Here is a 22,071-nt window from a genome sequence, read left to right as displayed (position 1 = left end):
GGTAGCAGGAGACTCACCTGTAAACAGGTATCAGGAGACTCACCTGTAAACAGGTACCAGGAGACTCACCTGTAAACAGGTATCATACGTCTCACCTGTAAACAGGTACCAGGAGACTCACCTGTAAACAGGTACCAGGAGACTCACCTGTAAACAGGTACCAGGAGACTCACCTGTAAACAGGTATCAGGAGACTCACCTGTGAACAGGTACCATACGTCTCACCTGTAAACAGGTACCAGGAGACTCACCTGTAAAAGGTACCAGGAGACTCACCTGTGAACAGGTACCATACGTCTCACCTGTAAACAGGTACCAGGAGACTCACCTGTAAACAGGTACCAGGAGACTCACCTGTAAACAGGTACCAGGAGACTCACCTGTGAACAGGTACCAGGAGACTCACCTGTGAACAGGTACCAGGAGACTCACCCGTGAACAGGTACCAGGAGACTCACCTGTGAACAGGTATCAGGAGACTCACCTGTAAACAGGTATCAGGAGACTCACCTGTGAACAGGTACCAGGAGACTCAGCCGTGAACAGGTACCAGGAGACTCACCTGTGAACAGGTACCAGGAGACTCACCTGTGAACAGGTATCAGGAGACTCACCTGTGAACAGGTACCAGGAGACTCACCTGTGAACAGGTACCAGAAGTTGTTAGGTTCGATGGCTTCCTGGTCTCCTCGTCGGCCGGTCTTCCGGTGTCGGAGCTTGTAGCCGGTGATGAACCCGTTCTGGCTGTTGGGAGGAGGGGGCTGCCAGCTCACCTTAATGCTCTGAAACATAGTCAGGGGAGAGGACACATGTTTACAATGTACATGTGGTTCCTGTGGGAATTGAACCCAGAACCTTGTTTTGCTAGAGCCACTAACAAAGCCATGTATGACCACCAGATTTAACACATTCACACTGAGTGTACAAAACATTAAGAACACCTTCCTAATATTGATTTGCACCCCCCTTTACCCTCAAAAGAGCTTCAATTCGTCGGAGCATGGACTCTACAAGGTGTTGAAAGTGTTTCACAGGGATGCTGGCCCATGTTGGCTCCAATGCGTCCCACTTTTGTGTCAAGTTGGCTGGATGTCCTTTTTGGGTGGTGTAACCATTCTTGATACACAGGGGAAACTGTTGAGAGTGAAAAACCCAGCAGCTTTGCAGTTCTTGACATTAACCGGTGCGCCTGGAACCTACTACTAAACCCTGTTCAAAGACACGTCAATATACTTTGTCTTGCCCGTTCACCCTCTGAATGGCACACATACACAGTCCATGTCTCCATTGTCTCAGGGCTTATAAATCCTTCTTCAACGTGTCTCCTCCCCTTCATCTTTAATGTGTCTCCTCCCCTTCATCTTTAACGTGTCTCCTCCCCTTCATCTTTAACGTGTCTCCTCCCCTTCATCACCACTGATTGAAGTGGATTTAACAAGTGACATCAATAAGGGATCATAGCTTTCACCTGGATTCACCTGGTCAGTCTATGTCATGGAAAGAGCAGGTGTTCTTAATGTTTTGTGCACTCAGTGTATATAACACCTGATTTAGCAACATACAGTGGCATTCGGAAAGTTTTCAAACCCCATGATTTTTCCACCTTGTGTTACATTACAGCCTTATTCTAAAATGCATTCAATCGTTTTTTTCCTCCCCTCATTAAGCTATACACAATAACCCATAACGACAAAACAAAAACAGTTTTTTAGACATTTCTGTAAATGTATTAAATATAAAAAAACAGAAATATCACATTTACATAAGTATTCAGACCCTTTACTCAGTACTTTATTGAAGCACCTTTGGCAGCGATTACAGCATTGTGTCTTTTTGGTTATGACGCTACAAGCTTGGCACACCTGTATTTGGGGAGTTTCTCACATTCTTCTCTGCAGATCCTCTCAGGCTCTGACAGGTTGGATGGGGAGCGTTGCTGCAAAGCTATTTTCAGGTCTATTTTCAGGTTGAACCCAGCCAAAGCCCGGGTTCAAGTCCGGGCTTTGGCTGGGCCACTCAAGGACATTCAGAGACTTGCCCCGAAGCCACTCCTGCATTGTCTTGGCTTTGTGCTTAGGGTCGTTGTCCTGTTTAGAAGGTGAACCTTCACCCAGTCTATGATCCTGAGCAGGTCTTCATCAAGGATTTCTCTGTACTTTGCTCCATTCACCTTTCCCTCGATCCTGACTAGTCTCCCAGTCCCTTCCGCTGAAAAACATCCCCACAGCATGATGCTGCCACCACAGTGCTTCACCGTAGAGATGGTGCCAGGTTTCCTCTAGATGTGACGCTGGCATTGAGGCCAAATAATTCAGTCTTGGTTTCATCAGACCAGAGAATCTTGTTGCTCATGGTCTAAGAGTCCTTTAGGTGCCTTTTGGTAAACGCCAAGTGGGCTGTCATGTGCCTTTAACTGAGGAGTGGCTTCCTTCTGGCCATAAAGGCCTGATTGGTGGTGTGCTGCAGAGAAGGTTCTCCTTCTGGAAGGTTCTCCCATCTCCACAGAACTCTGGAGCTCTGTCAGAGTGACCATCGGGTTCTTGGTCACCTCCCGGACCAAGGGCCTTCTCCCCTGATTGCTCAGTTTGTCCGGGCGGCCAGCTCTGGGAAGAGTCTTGGTGGTTTCAAACTTCTTCCATTTAAGAATGATGGAGGCCACTGTGTTCTTGGTGACCTTCAATGCTGCAGAAATGTTTTGGTACCCTTTCCCAGATCTGTTCCTCGACACATTTCTGTCTCGGAGTTCTACAGACATTTCCTTCGACCTCATGGCTTGTTTTTTTTTTCTGACATGCACTGTCAACTGTGGGAACTTTATATAGACAGGTGTGCACCTTTCCATGTCCAATCAAAAGAAATGACCACAGGTGGACTCCAATGAAGTTGTATAAACATCTCAAAGAGGATAAATGGAAACAGGACGCACCTGAACTCAATTTCAAGTCTCATAGCAAAGGGTCTGAATAGTTATGTATTTGCATAACTATTAATTTGAATACTTACAATAAATATTTTACACATTTACATAAAATGTGTCATTATGGGATATTGTGTGTAGGGTGATGAGTAAAAATGTTTTATTTAATCAATTTTAGAATAAGGCTGTAACGTAACAAAATGTGAAAAAAGTAAAGGGGTCTGAATATTTTCCGAATGCCCTGTACAACTGGTCTATTGTTCCCCTTTTCTCCTAACCCGAATGCCCTGTATAACTGGTCTATTGTTCCCCTTTTCTCCTAACCCGAATGCCCTGTATAACTGGTCTATTGTTCCCCTTTTCTCCTAACCCGAATGCACTGTATAACTGGTCTGGTCTATTGTTTTTCTCCTAACCCGAATGCCCTGTATAACTGGTCTATTGTTCCCCTTTTCTCCTAACCCGAATGCCCTGTATAACTGGTCTATTGTTCCCCTTTTCTCCTAACCCGAATGCCCTGTATAACTGGTCTATTGTTCCCCTTTTCTCCTAACCCAAATGCACTGTATAACTGGTCTATTGTTCCCCTTTTCTCCTAACCCGAATGCCCTGTATAACTGGTCTATTGTTCCCCTTTTCTCCTAACCCAAATGCCCTGTATAACTGGTCTATTGTTCCCCTTTTCTCCTAACCCGAATGCCCTGTATAACTGGTCTATTGTTCCCATTTTCTCCTAACCCAATGCCCTGTATAACTGGTCCATTGTTCCACTTTTCTCCTAACCCAAATGCCCTTACTGGTCTATTATCTTTTCCTGATAACTGGTCTATTGTTCCCCTTTTCTGTAACAAATGCCCTGTATAACTGGTCTATTGCCCATTTCTCCTAACCCGAATGCCCTGTATATCCTGGTTTATTGTTAGCTCCACATTGATCTGGTATTGGTACTCAAATCTGTATATATTGCTAACCCAAACATAACTGGTCTATCAAATGGTATAACTGGTCTATTGTATACCCGAATGCTCCTGTATAACTGGTCATTGTTCTGGTACGAATGCCCTGTATATAGCTCCACTGTATTGATCAAATGCCCTGTATAACTGGTTATTGTTCCCCCTGTAACCCAAATGCCCTGTATAACTGGTCTATTGCTCCACATGATCTGGTCTATTGTTCCCCTTTTCTCCTAACCCGAATGTATATCCTGTATGTAGCTCCACATTGATCTGGTACTTCCTGTATATAGCTCCACATTGATCTGGTACTTCCTCAAATACCTTATAGATCCCATTGACTTTACCCTGGAACTTCCTATAAATAGCTCTGCACATTGATCTGGTACCGGTATATCCTGTATGTAGCTCCACATTGATCTGGTACTGGTACTCTCTGTATATAGCTCCACATTGATCTGGTACTCTCTGTATATAGCTCCACATTGATCTGGTACTTCCTGTATATAGCTCCACATTGATCTGGTACCGGTATATCCTGTATGTAGCTCCACATTGATCTGGTACTTCCTGTATATAGCTCCACATTGATCTGGTACTTCCTGTATATAGATCCACATTGATCTGGAACTTCCTGTAAATAGCTCCACATTGATCTGGTACCAGTACTTCCTGTATATAGCTCCACATTGATCTGGTACCAGTACTTCCTGTATATAGCTCCACATTGATCTGGTACTTCCTGTATTAGGCTCCACATTGATCTGGTACTGGTACACCCTGTATATAGCTCCACATTGATCTGGTACCAGTACTTCCTGTATATAGCTCCACATTGATCTGGTACCAGTACTTCCTGTATATAGATCCACATTGATCTGGAACTTCCTGTAAATAGCTCCACATTGATCTGGTACCAGTACTTCCTGTATATAGCTCCACATTGATCTGGTACCGGTATATCCTGTATGTAGCTCCACATTGATCTGGTACTTCCTGTATATAGCTCCACATTGATCTGGTACTTCCTGTATATAGCTCCACATTGATCTGGTACTTCCTGTATATAGATCCACATTGATCTGGAACTTCCTGTAAATAGCTCCACATTGATCTGGTACCAGTACTTCCTGTATATAGCTCCACATTGATCTGGTACCAGTACTTCCTGTATATAGCTCCACATTGATCTGGTACTTCCTGTATTAGGCTCCACATTGATCTGGTACTGGTACACCCTGTATATAGCTCCACATTGATCTGGTACCAGTACTTCCTGTATATAGCTCCACATTGATCTGGTACCAGTACTTCCTGTATATAGATCCACATTGATCTGGAACTTCCTGTAAATAGCTCCACATTGATCTGGTACCAGTAGTTCCTGTATATAGCTCCACATTGATCTGGTACCGGTATATCCTGTATGTAGCTCCACATTGATCTGGTACTTCCTGTATATAGCTCCACATTGATCTGGTACTTCCTGTATATAGCTCCACATTGATCTGGTACTTCCTGTATATAGATCCACATTGATCTGGAACTTCCTGTAAATAGCTCCACATTGATCTGGTACCAGTACTTCCTGTATATAGCTCCACATTGATCTGGTACCAGTACTTCCTGTATATAGCTCTACATTGATCTGGTACTCCCTGTATATGGCTCCACATTGATCTGGTACTTCCTGTATATGGCTCCACATTGATCTGGTACTTCCTGTATATAGCTCCACATTGATCTGGTACTTCCTGTATTAGGCTCCACATTGATCTGGTACTGGTACTCCCTGTATATAGCTCCACATTGATCTGGTACTCCCTGTATATAGCTCCACATTGATCTGGTACTTCCTGTATATAGCTCTACATTGATCTGGTACTCCCTGTATATAGCTCCACATTGATCTGGTACTCCCTGTATATAGCTCCACATTGATCTGGTACTGGTACTCCCTGTATATAGCTCCACATTGATCTGGTACTTCCTGTATATAGCTCCACATTGATCTGGTACTTCCTGTATATAGCTCCACATTGATCTGGTACTTCCTGTATATAGCTCCACATTGATCTGGTACTCCCTGTATATAGCTCCACATTGATCTGGTACTTCCTGTATATAGCTCCACATTGATCTGGTACTCCCTGTATATAGCTCCACATTGATCTGGTACTGGTACTCCCTGTATATAGCTCCACATTGATCTGGTACTTCCTGTATAAATCAAATCAAATCAAATCAAATCAAATTTTATTTGTCACATACACATGGTTAGCAGATGTTAATGCGAGTGTAGCGAAATGCTTGTGCTTCTAGTTCCGACAATGCAGTAATAACGAGCAAGTAATCTAACTAACAATTCCAAAAAAAACTACTGTCATACACAGTGTAAGGGGATAAAGAATATGTACATAAGGATATATGAATGAGTGATGGTACAGAGCAGCATAGGCAAGATACAGTAGATGATATCGAGTACAGTATATACATATGAGATAAGTATGTAAACCAAGTGGCATAGTTAAAGTGGCTAGTGATACATGTATTACATAAGGATGCAGTCGATGATATAGAGTACAGTATCAACGTATGCATATGAGATGAACAATGTAGGGTAAGTAACATTATATAAGGTAGCATTGTTTAAATTGGCTAGTGATATATTTACATCATTTCCCATCGATTCCCATGATTAAAGTGGCTGGAGTAGAGTCAGTGTCATTGACAGTGTGTTGGCAGTAGCCACTCAATGTTAGTGGTGGCTGTTTAACAGTCTGATGGCCTTGAGATAGAAGCTGTTTTTCAGTCTCTCGGTCCCAGCTTTGATGCACCTGTACTGACCTCGCCTTCTGGATGGCAGCGGGGTGAACAGGCAGTGGCTCGGGTGGTTGATGTCCTTGATGATCTTTATGGCCTTCCTGTAGCATCGGGTGGTGTAGGTGTCCTGGAGGGCAGGTAGTTTGCCCCCGGTGATGCGTTGTGCAGACCTCACTACCCTCTGGAGAGCCTTACGGTTGAGGGCGGTGCAGTTGCCATACCAGGCGGTGATACAGCCCGCCAGGATGCTCTCGATTGTGCATCTGTAGAAGTTTGTGAGCGCTTTTGGTGACAAGCCGAATTTCTTCAGCCTCCTGAGGTTGAAGAGGCGCTGCTGCGCCTTCCTCACGATGCTGTCTGTGTGAGTGGACCAATTCAGTTTGTCTGTGATGTGTATGCCGAGGAACTTAAAACTTGCTACCCTCTCCACTACTGTTCCATCGATGTGGATGGGGGTGTTCCCTCTGCTGTTTCCTGAAGTCCACAATCATCTCCTTAGTTTTGTTGACGTTGAGTGTGAGGTTATTTTCCTGACACCACACTCCGAGGGCCCTCACCTCCTCCCTGTAGGCCGTCTCGTCGTTGTTGGTAATCAAGCCTACCACTGTTGTGTCGTCCGCAAACTTGATGATTGAGTTGGAGGCGTGCATGGCCACGCAGTCGTGGGTGAACAGGGAGTACAGGAGAGGGCTCAGAACGCACCCTTGTGGGGCCCCAGTGTTGAGGATCAGCGGGGAGGAGATGTTGTTGCCTACCCTCACCACCTGGGGCGGCCCGTCAGGAAGTCCAGTACCCAGTTGCACAGGGCGGGGTCGAGACCCAGGGTCTCGAGCTTGATGACGAGCTTGGAGGGTACTATGGTGTTGAATGCCGAGCTGTAGTCGATGAACAGCATTCTCACATAGGTATTCCTCTTGTCCAGATGGGTTAGGGCAGTGTGCAGTGTGGTTGAGATTGCATCGTCTGTGGACCTATTTGGGCGGTAAGCAAATTGGAGTGGGTCAAGGGTGTCAGGTAGGGTGGAGGTGATATGGTCCTTGACTAGTCTCTCAAAGCACTTCATGATGACGGATGTGAGTGCTACGGGGCGGTAGTCGTTTAGCTCAGTTACCTTAGCTTTCTTGGGAACAGGAACAATGGTGGCCCTCTTGAAGCATGTGGGAACAGCAGACTGGCATAGGGATTGATTGAATATGTCCGTAAACACACCGGCCAGCTGGTCTGCGCATGCTCTGAGGGCGCGGCTGGGGATGCCGTCTGGGCCTGCAGCCTTGCGAGGGTTAACACGTTTAAATGTCTTACTCACTTCGGCTGCAGTGAAGGAGAGACCGCATGTTTCCGTTGCAGGCCGTGTCAGTGGCACTGTATTGTCCTCAAAGCGGGCAAAAAGTTATTTAGTCTGCCTGGGAGCAAGACATCCTGGTCCGTGACTGGGCTGGGTTTCTTCCTGTAGTCCGTGATTGACTGTAGACCCTGCCACATACCTCTTGTGTCTGAGCCGTTGAATTGAGATTCTACTTTGTCTCTGTAGTGGCGCTTAGCTTGTTTGATAGCCTTGCGGAGGGAATAGCTGCGCTGTTTGTATTCAGCCATGTTACCAGACACCTTGCCCTGATTAAAAGCAGTGGTTCGTGCCTTCAGTTTCACACGAATGCTGCCATCAATCCACGGTTTCTGGTTAGGGAATGTTTTAATCGTTGCTATGGGAACGACATCTTCAACGCATGTTCTAATGAACTCGCACACCGTATCAGCGTATTCGTCAATGTTGTTGTCTGACGCAATACGAAACATCTCCCAGTCCACGTGATGGAAGCAGTCTTGGAGTGTGGAGTCAGCTTGGTCGGACCAGCGTTGGACAGACCTCAGCGTGGGAGCTTCTTGTTTTAGTTTCTGTCTGTAGGCAGGGATCAACAAAATGGAGTCGTGGTCAGCTTTTCCGAAAGGGGGCGGGGCAGGGCCTTATATGCGTCGCGGAAGTTAGAGTAACAATGATCCAGGGTCTTTCCACCCCTGGTTGCGCAATCGATATGCTGATAAAATTTAGGGAGTCTTGTTTTCAGATTAGCCTTGTTAAAATCCCCAGCTACAATGAATGCAGCCTCCGGATAAATCGTTTCCAGTTTGCAGAGAGTTAAATAAAGTTCGTTCAGAGCCATCGATGTGTCTGCTTGGGGGATATATACGGCTGTGATTATAATCGAAGAGAATTCTCTTGGTAGATAATGCGGTCTACATTTGATTGTGAGGAATTCTAAATCAGGTGAACAGAAGGATTTGAGTTCCTGTATGTTTCTTTCATCACACCATGTCACGTTGGCCATAAGACATACGCCCCCGCCCCTCTTCTTACCAGAAAGATGTTTGTTTCTGTCGGCGCGATGCGTGGAGAAACCCGCTGGCTGCACCGCTTCGGATTGCGTCTCTCCAGTTAGCCATGTTTCCGTGAAGCAGAGAACGTTACAGTCTCTGATGTCCCTCTGGAATGCTACCCTTGCTCGGATTTCATCAACCTTGTTGTCAAGAGACTGGACATTGGCAAGAAGAATGCTAGGGAGTGGTGCACGGTGTGCCCGTCTCCGGAGTCTGACCAGAAGACCGCTTCGTTTCCCTCTTTTTCTGAGTCGTTTTTTTTTTGGTCGCTGCATGTGATCCACTCCGTTACACTGGTTGTAAGGCAGAACACAGGATCCGCGTCGCGAAAAACATATTCTTGGTCGTACTGATGGTGAGTTGACGCTGATCTTATATTCAGTAGTTCTTGTCGGCTGTATGTAAAGAAACCTAAGATGACCTGGGGTACTAGTGTAAGAAATAACACGTAAAAAAACAAAAAACTGCATAGTTTCCTAGGAACGCGAAGCGAGGCGGCCATCTCTGTCGGCGCCGGAACTTTAGAGCTCTACATTGCTCTACATTGATCTGGTACTTCCTGTATATAGCTCCACTTTGATCTGGTACTTCCTGTATATAGCTCTACATTGATCTGGTACTGGTACTTCCTGTATATAGCTCCACATTGATCTGGTACTGGTACTCCCTGTATATAGCTCCACATTGATCTGTTACTTCCTGTATATAGCTCCACATTGATCTGGTGCTTCCTGTATATAGCTCCACTTTGATCTGGTACTTCCTGTATATAGCTCCACATTGATCTGGTACTTCCTGTATATAGCTCCACTTTAATCTGGTACTTCCTGTATATAGCTCCACATTGATCTGGTGCTTCCTGTATATAGCTCCACTTTGATCTGGTACTCCCTGTATACAGCTCCACATTGATCTGGTACTGTCGTTCTGCACCTGGACAAGGCAGTTAACCCAATGTTCCCCGTGAGCCGATGACGTGGATGTCGATTAAGGCAGACCCCCCTCTCTGATTCAGAGTTGTTGGGTTAAATGCGGAAGAGACATTTCAGTTTATCCCCCTTTCCTGTACCATTTCATTATTTATATTTTTTATATATTTTTTAACCCGTTGTTGGGAAAGGCTCGTAGGAAATCCTCTCAAGTCGACACCTGTTTTATTCAGCGAACATGAAAAATTCAATTTAGGTCCCATGATACCAATTGAACAACGTTTCCACGCCCCAAAGTATTCTGGAGACAAAGGGTGTACCTAATAAACTGGTTATTGACTGTGTATACCACCTAATTTAACACACACACACAGATATACTGAGTATATATATATATATATATATATATATATATATATATACTCAGTATATCTGTGTGTGTGTGTTAAATTATATATATATATATATATATAGACTAATGATACAGTAGATCCCCAAGTGGCTGTGAAGTAAAAGTAGGCTAGACATACAATGTCAATATTATAACATTAAAACAACGTCAATATCATAACACTGTAACAATGTCAATACCATAACATTAAAACAATGTCAATATTATAACATTAAAACAATGTCAAAACCATAACATTAAAACAATGTCAATATCATAACACTGTCACAATGTCAATACCATAACACTGTAACAATGTCAATATCATAACACTGTAACAATGTCAATACCATAACACTGTCACAACGTCAATATCATAACACTGTAACAATGTCAATACCATAACACTGTCACAACGTCAATACCATAACACTGTAACAATGTCAATACCATAACACTGTCACAACGTCAATACCATAACACTGTAACAATGTCAATACCATAACACTGTCACAACGTCAATACCATAACACTGTAACAATGTCAATACCATAACACTGTCACAACGTCAATACCATAAACTGTAACAATGTCAATACCATAACACTGTCACAACGTCAATATCATAACACTGTAACAATGTCAATACCATAACACTGTCACAACGTCAATACCATAACACTGTAACAATGTCAATACCATAACACTGTCACAACGTCAATACCATAACACTGTAACAATGTCAATACCATAACACTGTCACAACGTCAATACCATAACACTGTAACAATGTCAATACCATAACATCAAATGCATCATGGGATAAAGAAGTGTCTTGTACTGACCTCATCTACCCCACTATGTTGTACTGACCTCATCTACCCCACTATGTTGTACTGACCTCATCTACCCCACTATGTTGTACTGACCTCATCTACCCCACTATGTTGTACTGACCTCATCTACCCCACTATGTTGTACTGACCTCATCTACCCCACTATGTTGTACTGACCTCATCTACCCCACTATGTTGTACTGACCTCATCTACCCCACTATGTTGTACTGACCTCATCTACCCCACTATGTTGTACTGACCTCATCTACCCCACTATGTTGTACTGACCTCATCTACCCCACTATGTTGTACTGACCTCATCTACCCCACTATGTTGTACTGACCTCATCTACCCCACTATGTTGTACTGACCTCATCTACCCCACTATGTTGTACTGACCTCATCTACCCCACTATGTTGTACTGACCTCATCTACCCCACTATGTTGTACTGACCTCATCTACCCCACTATGTTGTACTGACCTCATCTACCCCACTATGTTGTACTGACCTCATCTACCCCACTATGTTGTACTGACCTCATCTACCCCACTATGTTGTACTGACCTCATCTACCCCACTATGTTGTACTGACCTCATCTACCCCACTATGTTGTACTGACCTCATCTACCCCACTATGTTGTACTGACCTCATCTACCCCACTATGTTGTACTGACCTCATCTACCCCACTATGTTGTACTGACCTCATCTACCCCACTATGTTGTACTGACCTCATCTACCCCACTATGTTGTACTGACCTCATCTACCCCACTATGTTGTACTGACCTCATCTACCCCACTATGTTGTACTGACCTCATCTACCCCACTATGTTGTACTGACCTCATCTACCCCACTATGTTGTACTGACCTCATCTACCCCACTATGTTGTACTGACCTCATCTACCCCACTATGTTGTACTGACCTCATCTACCCCACTATGTTGTACTGACCTCATCTACCCCACTATGTTGTACTGACCTCATCTACCCCACTATGTTGTACTGACCTCATCTACCCCACTATGTTGTACTGACCTCATCTACCCCACTATGTTGTACTGACCTCATCTACCCCACTATGTTGTACTGACCTCATCTACCCCACTATGTTGTACTGACCTCATCTACCCCACTATGTTGTACTGACCTCATCTACCCCACTATGTTGTACTGACCTCATCTACCCCACTATGTTGTACTGACCTCATCTACCCCACTATGTTGTACTGACCTCATCTACCCCACTATGTTGTACTGACCTCATCTACCCCACTATGTTGTACTGACCTCATCTACCCCACTATGTTGTACTGACCTCATCTACCCCACTATGTTGTACTGACCTCATCTACCCCACTATGCAGATGGCTAGGCTTGACAAATCTTTAAATGTGTAAAATATAAATCATGTCTTTTCACTGAAACAGCTTAGATAAGAGAAACAAAATCTTCATGATAAAAATCCTGTCAGGAAGAGGAGGGATTCCATCTGGGCTTCGATTCAATCTCCAAACATTTTACATTTACATCTTAGTTATTTAGCAGAGCCTCTCATCCAGAGTGATTTACAGTTAGTGAGTGCAGACACGTTCATACTGGTCCCCTGTGGGAATCGAACCCAGAACCCCTGGTGTTGCAAGCACTATGCTCTTCTAACTGAGCTACACTGGACGCAAAACAAGTTACAAGTATTGCACAATATATTACAAAACAATAACATTTTGATTATCTCTTAGAGCAGCTCAGAAGTTTCCAAAATCCAATTAAGGATTACAGTATCTCCATAACGGTAGTGAAGGTGCATAATTATGTGTAACTACCCAGACTTCTTCTAGACTAAATAAACACTGAGTGGACAAAACATTAAGAACACCTGCTCTTTCCAATGACAAAGACTGACCAGTTTAATCCAGCTGAGAGGATCTCTTATTGATGTCACTTGTTAAATCACTTGTTAAATCACTTGCTAAATCACTTGTTAAATCTCTTGTTAAATCACTTGTTAAATCCGGTGTTTTGGAAACGGACATGTTGACATTATGTAAATATATCTATAGCATATTATGAAAAGGGTTTTAATGTATAAGGGTATGTGAATGTCCTAGTTTAAAAATAATAAGTTACTACCGGTAATTAAATTGAACATTCAAAAAAAATCATATATATATATATATATATATATTCTACATGTATTTGTCATGGATGCCTCTGTATCTAATCGTGCAGAATGATGTCATTTAATAAGACGACGTTCATCGATTCAACAGAGTCAACAGTCTTTCTTCTTCTTCTGAACCAACATCTCCTTTCTCTCGTCAAAGGTTAAAGGTTACAAAACAAAAATAGAGAGACACGTGATCTGTAGACGTGTCAAACACAACTCTTCATATCCCTCCAGTTCTGCCATCGTGTCATTGGTTCTACTTCGTGCAAACAGACACCGACAGTACTGAACGCTCTGATTAGTAAAAAAAACTTTCTGAAACCCAGGAGCAGTCAGTTGTGAGTGCATCCCAAATGGAAACCCTATTCCCTACATAGTGCACTACTTCTGGCCGGGACCCATTAGGGAATAGGGTGGCATTTGTGACACATTCGTTACCTAGTAGACCCTGGTGCCTGTGAGACTGTGAAGGAATGCTATCTATGTTTAACGACTGTCACATTGACTCAAACATGTCTCGTGTTACTGCCAGATGTGCACACACACACACACACACGCACGCGCACGCGCACGCACGCACACGCACACACACGCGCACGCACGCACACGCACACACACACGCACGCACACGCACACACACACACGCGCACGCATGCACACACACGCACGCACACGCACACACACACACACACACACACACGCGCACGTACGCACGCGCGCACACACACACGCACACACACACACGCACGCACGCACGCACACGCACACAATGGCCAAGTGTGCCATCTGCAGAGGAGAGTGAGCCTGTTAACATGCAAATAAACCAATTAGAATTCACACGACACAGCTGCCAATGCATCCAGTCCAGTCTGATCCAGTCTGATCTACGTGCTGCTGCCTTGCATCATACATCCCAAATGGCACCCTATGACCTAGGAAGTGCACTACTTTTGACTAGAGCTCTATGGGAACTCTATATGGCCTGGGCAAAAGTAGTGCACTAAATAGGTAATTGGTTGCAATTTGCGATTGCCCTTCTCCACCAGCGACCGAGATTCATTTCCTGTCTGCCTGAAGCAGGGGTGGAGCAGCATTGAGCTGAGTTTTTCTGGGATAGTTTAGTCAGGTCTGGGCAAATCTAACGATCTCTTTCTCATTGTTTTTCTGGGATAGTTTAGTCAGGTCTGGGCCAATCTAATGATCTCTTTCTCAATGTTTTTTCTTCTTTGGCTCGATTCCTGCGTTTCTCTCCCCGCGGCTTCTCAGCAGGTATTGGAGGAGAAGGTCAGAGGATAGGGGAGGAACATTGGAAACAGGTTGCAAGGAATGAAACAAAGACAATTAAGAAAGAGGCGCATCAGAGACTTTAAGCATGTAGAACCACAAACCTTCACTTCCAGGCCATCCAGATGTTGTGTCCCTGGCCTGCCGTGCTTGTATTCTTAGATTTCTACTAGCCCGGGTAACATTCGGACCCATGCGATGTTTGAATAGACAACATTTCACTGGCTTGCTAGGCTGAACCCTGATACATTTTCTACTAGCCTAGTCGGAATAGTACTAGCCTCTGGCAAGCGGACTGGCTTCATTTCCATCCCTGCATCAGTCCATGTTGCTTTATCTTGTCAGATATACAGACAGGCACCGAGGCAACCCCTGAGGCAGCCCCAATCCTCTCTCAGATCAAGTTGAGCGTGTTCAATATTCATCTTGTGTAACCCTCGTGGATATAGAAGAATCTATTAACATTTACAGCCACCTGTTCCCTCGTTCAGACCATGATCTTAATTGATTACAACAGGCTTGATTGCTGTAAAGGGAGGCTCGTTGGAGCTCTCTGTGTGTGTATGTGCGTTTGTGTGTGTGTGTGTGTGTGTGTCTGTGTCTCTCTCTCTCTGTGCTAAAGCTCTGGAAGCCTCTGGAGGTTGGAATGGTGGCGTTGTGGTGATTAAGAGAATGGCAAACACACAGAGACACACACACACACACACACATGCACACATACACACACGCACACTGATTGAATGACAAGCAGTAAGTGTCATTTGGCCTTATTGTACCAGCACTAATTGCTCCACTAAGAAAAGCACAGGGGGAAATCTGCCCGGATACAAGGGAGGACAGGGAAGACTGTAGCAGGCAAATAAGCCATTAGATTCACCCCCAGTGAATTAATAGTAATTTATACATGCATATTATATTATATTATACTTCATGTATGACACAACATATTAATTATAGGGAAATGGGTAACGAGAGAAAATGGCGTAGTCGGCTGAATGTATAGCATTACATAGAACACTGTACATCACAACGCATTTCCTTTTATCATCAGTGAGTCAGTGCAAATGGAAACCTTTTAGGACAATAATTCCCTCTTTGCACCAACAACAACAATAACTAGCTGGTTGTCATCTTAGCCCATAGGCAGTCATGGAGAGAATTCACCTCATGTTGACGGTAGTGGATAGGAAGACAACATAGAAGTCTACATTATGTTCAACAGGTCTACATTATGTTCTATAGTCTACATTATGTTCTATAGTCTACATTATGTTATATAGTCTACATTATGTGCTATAGTCTACATTATGTTCTATAGTCTACATTATGTTCTATAGTCTACATTATGTTCTATAGTCTACGTTATGTGCTATAGTCTACATTATGTTCTATAGTCTACATTATGTTCTATAGTCTACATTATGTTCTGTAGTCTACATTATAATCTACAGGTCTACATTATGTTTTATAGTCTACATTATGTTCTATAGTCTACATTATGTTATATAGTCTACGTTATGTGCTATAGTCTACATTATGTTCTATAGTCTACATTATGTTCTATAGTCTACATTATGTTCTGTAGTCTACATTATAATCTACAGGTCTACATTATGTTTTATAGTCTACATTATGTTCTATAGTCTACAATATGTTCTGTAGTCTACGTTATGTGCTATAGTCTACATTATGTTCTATAGTCTACATTATGTTCTGTAGTCTACATTATAATCTACAGGTCTACATTATGTTTTATAGTCTACATTATGTTCTATAGTCTACATTATGTTATATAGTCTACGTTATGTTATATAGTCTACGTTATGTGCTATAGGGCTACATTATGTTCTATAGTCTACATTATGTTTTATAGTCTACATTATGTTCTACAGTCTACATTATGTTATATAGTCTACATTATGTTCTATAGTCTACATTATGTTATATAGTCTACGTTATGTTCTGTAGTCTACATTATAATCTACAGGTCTACATTATGTTTTATAGTCTACATTATGTTCTATAGTCTACAATATGTTCTGTAGTCTACGTTATGTGCTATAGTCTACATTATGTTCTATAGTCTACATTATGTTCTGTAGTCTACATTATAATCTACAGGTCTACAGGTCTACAGGTTTTATAGTCTACATTATGTTCTATAGTCTACATTATGTTCTGTAGTCTACATTATAATCTACAGGTCTACATTATGTTTTATAGTCTACATTATGTTCTATAGTCTACATTATGTTATATAGTCTACGTTATGTTATATAGTCTACGTTATGTGCTATAGGGCTACATTATGTTCTATAGTCTACATTATGTTCTGTAGTCTACATTATAATCTACAGGTCTACATTATGTTTTATAGTCTACATTATGTTCTATAGTCTACATTATGTTATATAGTCTACGTTATGTTATATAGTCTACATTATGTTCTATAGTCTACATTATGTTATATAGTCTACGTTATGTGCTATAGGGCTACATTATGTTGTCAATGTCTACGTTATGTGCTATAGGGCTACATTATGTTCTTTAGTCTACATTATGTTCTGTAGTCTACATTATGTTCTATAGTCTACATTATGTTATATAGTCTACGTTATGTGCTATAGTCTACATTATTTTCTATAGTCTACATTATGTTCTATAGTCTACATTGTGTTATATCGTCTACATTATGTTCTATAGTCTACATTATGTTATATAGTCTACGTTATGTGCTATAGGGCTACATTATGTTCTATAGTCTACATTATGTTATATAGTCTACGTTATGTTCTATAGTCTACATTATGTTCTATAGTCTACATTGTTCTACAGTCTACGTTATGTTCTATAGTCTACATTATGTTATATAGTCTACATTATGTTCTATAGTCTACATTATGTTCTATAGTCTACATTGTTCTACAGTCTACGTTATGTGCTATAGTCTACATTATGTTCTATAGTCTACATTATGTTATATAGTCTACATTATGTTCTACAGTCTACATTATGTTATATAGTCTACATTATGTTCTATAGTCTACATTATGTTCTGTAGTCTACATTATGTTCTACAGTCTACGTTATGTGCTATAGGGCTACATTATGTTGTCAATGTCTATAGGGAAAAAACAATCAACAAAGCACACCCTGTATGTGTATGTAATATCTCTATGGCTGTCTATAAATCAGGCAGGTACTAGACAGGAATGTCTGATTTTGCCATTCATATCACAAACCCCCCAAAAATGATTACTCAATCTACTTAATCTTCAAATGGACACAAGTGTCAAACTAGAATAATCTACCTGCTAAGGGAGATGATTGGTCTGTAGATTCAGCCAATGCCTCTGCACCGTGAGTTTCTCCCGGCTCTCTCTATTGGCTAACAAAGGGCCAAGTTTGACACGTTGGTCCAACAGACTCTTCACGCATTTGGGCGGTTTCTGGGAATGAAATTATTCCACAATTGGAAAAGAGAAAGGCATTTGCTTAAATGCTGTGACGTAAATACTGCAATGCAGAGTGAGATTTGAGTCTCTGTGGATTCTATCCACTCTTTATTTATCTGTACTAGTGCAGGTTGCTATTGCAGAAGAAATCCTCCCTAGAACCTATTTATATTCAAATCCAGTTGACCTTGCAATGTGCTAGGCTACACAGAGTCATGGCCTCTTTTAAAACTTCACACAGACAGAGTATTACCTTATACTTGTTTATTTTGTGATAAAGGTTGAAAACATTGAATACAAATAATAATATAAGAGTTCCTGAACTTTAATGAACCTTTTAATAAAAACATTTTGTCAAATGATTATTTCTAAAATAGTACCTATTAACCTTCCTGTAAAAAAAAACACATTGTTCAGCCGTTATCTATCAATTTAGTAACATTTTCATTACAATGGGTGATCTTCAGTACAATGGGTGATCTTCAGTACAATGGGTGATCTTCAGTACAATGGGTGATTTTCAGTACAATGGGTGATTTTCAGTACAATGGGTGAGTTTCAGTACAATGGGTGATCTTCAGTACAATGGGTGATCTTCAGTACAATGGGTGATCTTCAGTACAATGGGTGAGTTTCAGTAAAAATGGGTGATTTTCAGTACAATGGGTGTTTTTCAGTAGAAATGGGTGATCTTCAGTGTAGACCACAATTGGTCTACATGGACAAGTTCTGGCCTGGTTTAGATCTTATCTGTCGGAAAGATATCAGTTTGTCTCTGTGAATGGTTTGTCCTCTGACAAATCAACTGTAAATTTCGGTGTTGCTCAAGGTTCCCTTTTACGACCACTATTGTTTTCACTATATATTTTCCCTCTTGGGGATGTCACTCAAAAACATAATGTTAACATTCACTGCTATGTGGATGACACAGAGCTGTACATTTCAATGAAACATGGTGAAGCCCCAAAATTGCCCTCGCTAGAAGCATGTGTTTCAGACATAAGGAAGTGGATGGCTGCAAACTTTCTACTTTTAAACTCGGACAAAACAGAGATGCTTGTTCTAGGTCCCAAGAAACAAAGAGATCTGCTGAATATGACAATTAATCTTGATGGTTGTACAGTCATCTCAAATAAAACTGTGAAGGACCTCGGCGTTACTCTGGGCCCTGATCCCTCTTTTGACAAACATATCAGACTGTTTCAAGGACAGTTTTTTTCCATCTACGTAACATTGCAAAAATCAGCAATTTTCTGTCCAAAAATTATGCAGAAAAATTAATCAATGCTTTTGTTACTTCTAGGTTAGACTACTGCATTGCTTTACATTCCGGCTCCCCGGATAAAGCACTAAATAAACTTCAGTTAGTGCTATATACGGCTGCTAGAATCCTGACTAGAACCCCAAAATTTGATCATGTTACCCCAGTGCTAGCCTCCCTACACTGGCTTCCTGTTAAGGCAAGGGCTGATTTCAAGGTTTTACTGCTAACCTACAAAGCATTACATGGGCTTGCTCCTACCTATCTCTCTGATTTGGTCCTGCCGTACATACCTACACGTAGACTATGGTCACAAGATGCAGGCCTCCTTATTGTCCCTAGAATTTCTAAGCAAACAGCTGGAGGCAGGGCTTTCTCCTATAGAGCTCCATTTTTATGGAATGGTCTGCCTACCCGTGTGAGAGACGCAGACTCGGTCTCAATCTTTAAGTCTTTACTGAAGACTCATCTCTTCAGTGGGTCATATGATTGAGTGTAGTCTGGCCCAGGAGTGTGAAGGTGAACGGAAAGGCACTGGAGCAACGAACCGCCCTTGCTGTCTCTGCCTGGCCGGTTCCCCTCTCTCCACTGGGATTCTCTGCCTCTAACCCTATTACAGGGGCTGAGTCACTGGCTTACTTGTGCTCTTTCATGCCGTCCCTAGGAGGGGTGTGTCACTTGAGTGGGTTGAGTCACTGATGTGATCTTCCTGTCTGGGTTGGCGTCCCCCCTTGGGTTGTGCCGTGGTGGAGATCTTTGTGTGCTAAACTCGGCCTTGTCTCAGGATGGTAAGTTGGTGGTTGAAGATATCCCTCTAGTGGTGTGGGGGCTGTGCTTTGTCAAGGTGGGTGGGGTTATATGCTTCCTGTTTGGCCCTGTGCAGGGGTATCAGGGGTATCATCGGATGGGGCCCCAGTGTTTCCTGACCCCTCCTGTCTCAGCCTCCAGTTTTTATGCTGCAGTAGTTTATGTGTCGGGGGGCTAGGGTCAGTTTGTTATATCTGGAGTACTTCTCCTGTCTTATCCGGTGTCCAGTGTGAATTTAAGTATGCTCTCTCTAATTCTCTCTATCTCTCTGTCTTTTTCTCTCTCGGAGGACCTGAGCCCTAGGACCATGCCTCAGGACTACCTGGCATGGTGATGCCTTGCTGTCCCCATCCACCTGGCTGTGCTGCTGCTCCAGTTTCAACTGTTCTGCCTGCGGCTCTGGAATCCTGACCTGTTCACCGGACGTGCTACCTGTTCCAGACCTGCTGTTTTCAACTCTCTAGAGACACTCTTAATGATCGGCAATGAAAAGCCAACTGACATTTACTCCTGCGGAGCTGACTTGCTGCATCCTCGACAACTACTGTGATTATTATTATTTGACCATGCTGGTCATTTATTAACATTTGAACATCTTGGCCATGTTCTGTTATCATCTCCACCCGGCACAGCCAGAAGAGGACTGGCCACCCCTCATAGCCTGGTTCCTCTCTAGCCTGGTTCCTCTCTAGGTTTCTTCCTAGGTTTTGGCCTTTCAGGGAGTTCTTTCTAGCCACGGTGCTTCTACACCTGCATTGCTTGCTGTTTGGGGTTTTAGGCTGGGTTTCTGTACAGCACTTTGAGATATCAGCTGATGTACGAAGGGCTATATAAATACATTTGATTTGATTTGATTCAGTAAAATGGGTGATTTTCAATGGAGTGATCTTGGAGGCATGATGCACAAAAATAAGACAGAAATCAAAAGGTGTGGCCTAACTATGAAATGCTTAATGACAGGCCCTTCCCAACAATGCAGAGAGAAAGAAAATAGAGAAAAGAGAAACACTAAATAATAAGATAATTAATATTAAATTATTACCAGTACTGGCTATATTGATCTCTCTAAGGCTTTTGATACAGTTGATCATATTATACTAAGGCAGAGATTGTCGAGTGTAGGTCATTCAGAGCATGCAGTTGCATGGTTTGCTATCTATCTGTCTGATAGAACTCAGTGCATTCAATTTGATGGGCTTATGTCTGTTAAATTGTCTGTCTTGAATAGGGTGCCCCAAGGCTCTGTACTTAGTCCTCTCTTATTCACTATTTATATAAATGATTTAGACAAAAACTGTCCAAAATGCGCAGCTTAATTTTTATGCTGATGATACTGTAATTTACTGTTGTGCCTCGTCTCTTACCAAAGCTTTCCAGAACTTCCAGATGTTCAGTCCCAGGGTCCTTACCTTAGTCTTACATTGCGTTGTGCCGCAAATCACACTCTTTACGGCAATATTTTTTGTCAATTGGACGACACCTTGCGTTCTTCCACATGTGTGGAAAGAAATTTGTAACACAAACAAACACGGAGGAGAGTGAACGTGACACAGAGCCACGGAGACACAGAGCCACGGAGACACAGAGCCACGGAGACACCTAAAAGAGAGTGAACGTGACACAGAGCCACGGAGACCCCTAAAAGAGGGGCTACTTCGGTCCATAGCAGAAGTAGGTTAGCTTAGCTATTAGCAATCACAGCTAGCAGTTAGCGAGCTAGCTAACAACAAAAAACATCAAGAAGTGACAAAGCAATCGACAGAAACAAATCCCAAATCCCAGCCATATTATTTGACTTGGTTAAAGCTGCAGCATGAAAGTACGTACAGCCATACCCCATGTGGAGTTGGTTGCTTATTTTGAAA

The 22,071-nt window shown here is 42.6% G+C and overlaps 1 protein-coding gene across 1 annotated transcript in view; it reads right to left on the bottom strand.

Moving 5' to 3' along the window:
- Positions 1-22,071, bottom strand: part of dcc (DCC netrin 1 receptor) — a 634,145-nt gene that overhangs the window by 183,407 nt on the left and 428,667 nt on the right. The window contains exon 13 of the mRNA XM_042326405.1: positions 641-782. Within this exon, the coding sequence (XP_042182339.1) occupies positions 641-782 (142 nt within the window). The remainder of the gene's footprint in view (positions 1-640; positions 783-22,071) is intronic.

Source organism: Oncorhynchus tshawytscha, linkage group LG09 (assembly GCF_018296145.1).
Source record: "Oncorhynchus tshawytscha isolate Ot180627B linkage group LG09, Otsh_v2.0, whole genome shotgun sequence".
NCBI classification, from domain to species: Eukaryota; Metazoa; Chordata; class Actinopteri; order Salmoniformes; family Salmonidae; genus Oncorhynchus; species Oncorhynchus tshawytscha.
The sequence above is the reverse complement of the archived record's forward strand: the minus strand, read 5'-3'. Positions and strand labels throughout refer to the sequence as shown.